The sequence below is a fragment of the Solanum verrucosum genome, unplaced genomic scaffold (assembly GCF_900185275.1).
Source record: "Solanum verrucosum unplaced genomic scaffold, falcon-dt-bn FXZP01000136.1, whole genome shotgun sequence".
NCBI classification, from domain to species: Eukaryota; Viridiplantae; Streptophyta; class Magnoliopsida; order Solanales; family Solanaceae; genus Solanum; species Solanum verrucosum.
Window position 1 is genome coordinate 1,911,792 of NW_026020145.1, and position 6,811 is coordinate 1,918,602.

General features: G+C 39.7%; 1 protein-coding gene across 1 annotated transcript; it reads right to left on the bottom strand.

The window, feature by feature from the left end:
• Nucleotides 1–2,965: 2,965 nt before the first annotated feature.
• Nucleotides 2,966–4,501, bottom strand: LOC125828028 (uncharacterized). Its single transcript, XM_049507332.1, has one exon. It carries the CDS (start codon nt 4,499–4,501, stop codon nt 2,966–2,968), a length of 1,536 nt encoding a protein of 511 aa, XP_049363289.1.
• Nucleotides 4,502–6,811: the final 2,310 nt, after the last annotated feature.

Consider the following 6,811-nt stretch of genomic DNA (forward strand, 5'->3'; position numbering starts at 1 on the left):
TGGCCATAGTTCTTCTGGAACAAATGAACTTCATGTATCATCAGACAATGGTAATGACCAAACGTCAAACCTTGAGACGCCTTGTGATGAAATTTCTCATATGTACGCTTCACCGGATGGTGTTAGACGACCCAATGCATCTCCTAGTCCAACGGATCGTCACTGGAATCGTCCAAAAAGAAAGGCACAAGAACTAGATGATATTTGTTGTGGTATTGATATTTTAGATACAATTGTCATTGATACGGCTGCAAAAGATTTTCATTCTTCCATTAATGACGTGATGCCTTAATTGGAAGTAGTTCCACCAAGAAAGTCATCTTCTAATGACGTGATTCCTTCATTGAAAGTAGCTCCACCAAGAAAGTCACCAAGTAGGCCATTGCGACCTGATGCTCCTACTTTTGAGCCGCAAGAAACCATTTACCGCGCCAAATCTACCTTTGTTTCTGAGATGTGGGGCACATTGTGTGGATGGATTACACAATTTTCCTTAGGTTCTTCAAATGGCTTTACAGAATTGGAGTCAAGTATCGCTTCAACTCTTGAGGAGATTAGATTTTTTTATTTATTTGCTTAGGATTTTCTAATTCGCTTATTATGGTGTAGTGGTTCTTTTTTGAAGCAATAAAATAGTGACTTATATTTCAATAAGAATTTTCTCCTCTTGAATTTTGATTGTTTCTTTCCACGAGCCCCTTTTCCTTATTAAAAAAAGACTCCATAAGCTAGCGTTTATATGAGGATAGCAACAAAACGTTAACTTTTCAGCTTTCTTCAGCTTTGTGCACGTGAGGTAGAAAATTCATAACGTGGGGTAGGAGCACCGGAATAATGAGCTTCTTTTTTTATTGGAAAGATAACTTCGAGATCCTCAATCTATATAAAAATCACGTCCATAGGATTTACGGATTAATACAGATTTGTCTCCAAAGTCAGCTCGAAATCCGCGTGCTTGAATTTTCAGCCTTCTTCAGCTTTGCGCACATGTGGAAGAAAATTCATAACGTGGAGTAGGAGAGCCAGAATAATGAGCTTCCTTTTTTGTTGGAAAGACGACTTCGAGATATTCAATCCATATAAAAATCACGTCTATAGGATTTACGGATTAATACATATTTATCTTCAAAGTCAGCTCGAAATCCGCGTGCTTGAATTTTCAGCTTTCTTCAGCTTTGCGCACATGTGGAAGAAAATTCATAACTTGGAGTACAAGCACTGGAATAATGAGCTTCTTTTTTTTGTTGGAAAGACGACTTCGAGAGCTTCAATCCATATAAAAATCACGTCTATAGGATTTACGGATTAATACAGATTTTTCTTCAAAGTCAGCTCAAAATCTGGGTACTTGAATTTTCAGCAGGAAGAAAATTCATAACTTGGAGTAGAAGCACTGGAATAATGAGCTTCTTTTTTTCGTTGGAAAGACGACTTCAAGAGCTTCAATCCAAATAAAAATCACGTCTATAGGATTTACGAATTAATACAGATTTTTCTTCAAAGTCAGCTCAAAATCTGGGTACTTGAATTTTCAGCTTTCTTCAGCTTCGCACACATGTGGAAGAAAATTCATAACGTGGAGTAGGAGAGCCGGAATAATGAGCTTCCTTTTTTGTTGGATAGACGACTTCGAGATCTTCAATCCATATAAAAATCACTTCTATAGGATTTATGGATTAATACAGATTTGTCTTCAAAGTCAGCTCGAAATCCGTGTGCTTGAATTTTCAGCTTTCTTCAGCTTTGCGCACATGAGGAAGAAAATTCATAACGTGGAGTAGAAGCGCTAGAATAATGAGCTTCTTGTTTTGTTGGAAATACGAATTCGAGAGCTTCAATCCATATAAAAATCACATCTATAGGATTTACGGATTAATACAGATTTGTCTTCAAAGTTAGCTCAAAATCTGGGTGCTTGAATCTTCATTTGAAAGAATTAGCATGATATTCACATGGTTTTTTTATTATTATTCTTATGACTGAACCTAGAGTAATAATACTCTAAGCTGCCTACGTACCTCAGTGAAGAGGATCAAGTCATTACGTAGTTCAGAGAGTGAATTTTTTTTTTTGTGTCCTAACTTTTGCCTAGGCCGCCTCTTTCGAGATTTTCAACCTAGCGGACATTTTATTCTTTTTTTTTGGTTTTTTTTGGAGCCGTACACAATTTATACTCTTGCGGGACAGGAGTAAGACGCCGCTTCAAGGATAGTACTTCTTTAAGAATTTTCCGTTGATGGGACCGATCCGCAAGCCATCTGCATCCACAATTTTGTAAGCTCTGCTTGAATAGACTTCTTGAATGACATATGGTCCATCCCATTTTGATGTGAACTTGCTTTTCTATTTATGAGATATGATAATTGGTCTTCTTACCGCAAGGACTTGATCACCGACTTGGAAAGACCTTAGGCGAACCTTTTTATTGAAAGCCCGAGAAAGACAAGCTTGATAACACTCAAGACTTTGTTGAGCTTCCAACCTTTTCTCATCGAGAGAGTCTAACTCTTCAAGGCGCAGACAAGCATTTTCTTCTTCAGTAAGTCCTTCTTGGATGGCATGCCTCAATGACGATATTTGTCGTTCAAGTGGAAGGACTGCTTCAATTCCAAAAAACAAGAGAATAGGGAGTTGCTTTAGTCGGCGTGCGACGAGTCGTCTTGTATGCCCAAAGAGCTTCTTCCATTCTATCATGCCAATCCCTTTTAGATTTGGAGACGACCTTCTTTAACAAGTTGCACAAAGTCTTGTTAAATGCTTCAGCTAGTCCATTTGCAGCAGCATAATACATTGATGAATTACGTTGCTCGTAGCCAAAAAGGTCGCAGATCTTATCCATCAATTTATTGGTGAATGGCTTTCCATTAACTGTTAGTATATAACTAGGAATGCCAAAACGATAGATGATGTTCACCCTGATGAAGTTTGCAACATTTTCCTTCTTTACTTCTTTGAGGGCTACAGCCTAAGCCCATTTTGAGAAGTAATCTGTCGCAGCCAAGATGTACAAGTGACCACCAGAAGATTTAGGTAGTGGTCCAACCACGTCTAGCCCCCAAGCATCAAATGGCCAAGATGCAACAGTCGAATGTAATACTTCAGGAGGTTGGTGCATAAAGTTTGCATGAAATTGGCATGCTTGACATCTTCGAGCATAATCCAAGCAATCTTTTACCATTGTTGGCCAATAATACCCCATTATTTTTATATGAAAGTGTAACTTGGGTCCAGATTGATGTGATCCACAAACTCCAGAATGTGCTTCTTGCATAGCTTGAATCGCTTCTTTTTCCCCCAAACAACGCAAGAGGACTCCATCGAATGATCTTCGATATAGAGTATCTTTGTAGTAAAGAAGCCTAGGAGCACGACGACGAATTTCAGTCCTTTTCTTTCGATCTTCTGGAAGTATATTGTAACACAAGTAATCAATCAGAGCATGTCTCCAATCGACTATCTCAGCCTGTGAGACAGCTACAAGATGTTCAAATTTTCTTTCTTCATCCACATCTGGTGGTACTATCCATTTTTGGCAGATAGTGATTTGCGCTTGATTAGGCAAAGTTAAAGTTGAAGTCAAAGCGGCTAAAACATCAGCTTTCTTATTCTCCTTTATTGGAACATGTTGAAAAGTTACATCTCCGAGCCATCTAATCAATTTTTGTGCATAGTCATGATAGAGACGCAATTCTAGCTTTTTGACTTCATAGCTACCCAACAATTGATTGATCACTAATTTAGAGTCTCCAAAAACTTGTAATTGCAATTGCTTCATACCAACCGCCATTTCAAGCCCAAGTATTAAGGCTTGATATTCTGCAACATTATTGGAGCAACATTGCGTTAAGGTGAAGGAATACGGCAAGATCTCCTCTCGATAAGTGACAAATATTACCCCAGCTCCAGCTCCTTCGCGATGTGAGGCCCCATCAAAATACATCTTCCAAGGCGGTTGAACTTCAACAACCATTGCATCTTCATCAGGTAATTCATCAGTGAGTTCCCAATCATCAGGTATCGGGTAGTCTGCTAAGAAGTCTGTCAATGCTTGCCCTTTTACTGCCTTTTGAGGAACATACACAATTTCAAATTGCTGAAACTGGAGATACCATCTTGCTAGTCGATCATTGAGGACAGGTTTCAACATCACAAATTTGATGGGGTTGGCTTTAGAAATAAGACGGACGACGTGAGCTTGAAAGTAGTGTTTCATCTTCTGAATTGAGAAGACTAAGGCCAAACATAGCTTTTCGATTGGCGAGTACTTCAACTCATTTGGTGTCATCATCCTACTCAAGTAGTAAAGGGAATTTTCTTTCCCTTTGCCATTCTCTTGGGCTAAGAATGCTCCCACTGATCTTTCTTGAGCTGATATGTAAAGTATCAATGGCTTTCCAGGAACAGGAGCTACTAAAACTGGTGGTTTTATAAAGTAAGACTTGATGCTCTCAAAGGCATTACTACAAGCTTGGTCCCATTCGAAAAGAGTGCCCTTTTTCATAAGGCGGCTGAATGGTTGGCACTTTCCTGCTAGATTCTAGATGAATCTCCTAAGATATGCTAGTTTCCCTTGTAGACTCTTCAATTCATGAATGTTTCTTGGCTCTACCATCTTCAGAATTGCATTTCATCTTGTGTAGTGACATGATATGAAGAGCCAACACTTTCTTTATCTTCATCACGTTGCTTGGTGTAGACCACAACATGTGACTTTGCCTTTAATACTTCTCCACATGAGACCACAATGTTCGTCTGCCGTCTCATTCTAGAAGGGATTAGACTTTGAAAGTCTTTAAGAGCATTTTGAGATTTTGGTAAAGCAGATGCTTGAATACTCTTGCTATTTCTCCAAACCTTGTTTTTCTTCCTCAATGGCCCTAACCTTTCAAATACAGAAATCCTCTTCGTTGAGCTTCCAAGTCGGTCAAAGACAAAAGGCCTTTTGTTAGAATTAGTAGACTCATCTTCCACAGTTATGTAGTTGTTGCTTACCCTTTTTATGGAGATGCGGATAGGTGGAGGTTGTTTGTAGCCCAAGCCTTCACGTTGTTGCCTCATAGCAGGTTCTGATGGAAGCTTCCCCAATTTTGACTGTCGTTTGGATCGAATCCAGCTTTTGCTAGCAGCCTGTAAGCATTAGGATCAAAACCTTCTTCTGTACTCTTCATATAGGGGTGACTTAGGGGCCACAAATTTTCCGTGAAGTAATGACTTAGGAGCCACAGACTTCCCAAGTAATTTTGTGGATGACTTCACCGTATCAATTCGTCTTACAGGAAGGGTCAACCCTTCCAGCGCATTTTCTCACAACTCGAGAGAGTGTCCTTTGTCCTCCTTTGCCTTTGGGACATAACGAAGAATGGGTGTGACCTTTTTACTTGAAAAGGCACCAATCACGTTAGGCATCTTGTTTGGATTGCCAAGCTTTGAATCTTTTTTGTTTGCGACTTTTGCCTTACCGACCGCTACCTTAGCCATATTGTTAGGGAGTCCGACATCTCCAGATGCAATGGCATCGACTTTTATGGAATATTTCTTCAAGTAAAACTTTGCGTCAGCAAAGTGAGCTTCAGCTTCAGTGAATGGATTATTATCCGCAATAACCCTTTTTGCAACCTCATCCTCATAATACTTCAAACATTGGTGGTAGGTAGATGGGATTACTTTGTTCTCATGTACCCACGGCCTACCAAGCAAAATGTATATGAAGTCTTTGCATCAATTACATGTAACCACACGCTTGATTGCAACTCTCCGATGGTAAGGTCTATTTTTACGGTAACTATGGACCTTTGTCCTCCTTGATTGAATCATAGGATCATCAAGCGACTATCAGTAAGATCTGTTGTTGATATTCCAAGTTCTTTCTTTGTGCGAATTGGAAGGATGTTGATTCCAGATCCTCCATCGACAAGGATTCTATTCACCCTTTTCTCACGTGCAAAACCAACCATGAATAAAGGGCGATTATGAAATGTGTCACCAAACAAAATATCATTGTCAGAGAATGTGATTTTGGCCATACATGCATTTTCGACTCCAGGAGATGACTGTGGAGCATCTTTTGGTGATGGACATGATGGATTTTCAACTTTAGGAGACAGCTTTGGAGCATCTTTTGGTGATGAACATGATGGGGTTTTATCTTTCGCTTCTTTTTCATCGACATTACAACATAGAGCTTTTGTACCATCGCATGTGAACTTGGTGTAACACCAATTTGGCAAATATTCTCCTAATGTAACGGGTCTCCACAGCTCTTGGTAGTGGTGCACCTTTATTTCCTTCTTCTTTGAATGCACGATCAAAGTTTTGGTTTTGGGTCTCCTTACCATCTTTTCCCTGACGTGTTGCTCTGTTGACTCCTTGTACGAACTCACTTTTCTGTGTCTACGGCGAGTCACAAGAGTCCAGCCCCAATCATCAAAATCATCTACTAGGTCTTCATCTTGTCTTGTTGATCCCTCTCCTACAGAGGCCACATCACTTAGTATAGGAAGAGATAACAAATTATTTACTTCAATGGGCTCAAAGTCTCCAAACTTAATCATTCTTGTCTGATTGGTGTTTGGAATGTCTTGCTCCATATTTCCTTCAACAAAATTGCAGGTCATGACCGGATTGGGTAAGTCAGAAGCGACACTAACTTGGTTTGAACTCAATTTCTCATCTTCAAGTTCAATCTTCCCTTCGCGAGCTAAGTCCATGATTTTATCCTTGAAGATGAAGCATTTCTCGATAGGGTGTCCAACCAGCCGGTGATTTTGCAGTATTTTGGATCATCACTCCTCCCTGCTTCATCTGGTCATTT

What these genes read in the sequence shown, in the direction of transcription:
- LOC125828028 (XM_049507332.1), bottom strand. Translation starts at nt 4,501, where the DNA reads ATGAAAAAGGGCACTCTTTTCGAATGGGACCAAGCTTGTAGTAATGCC.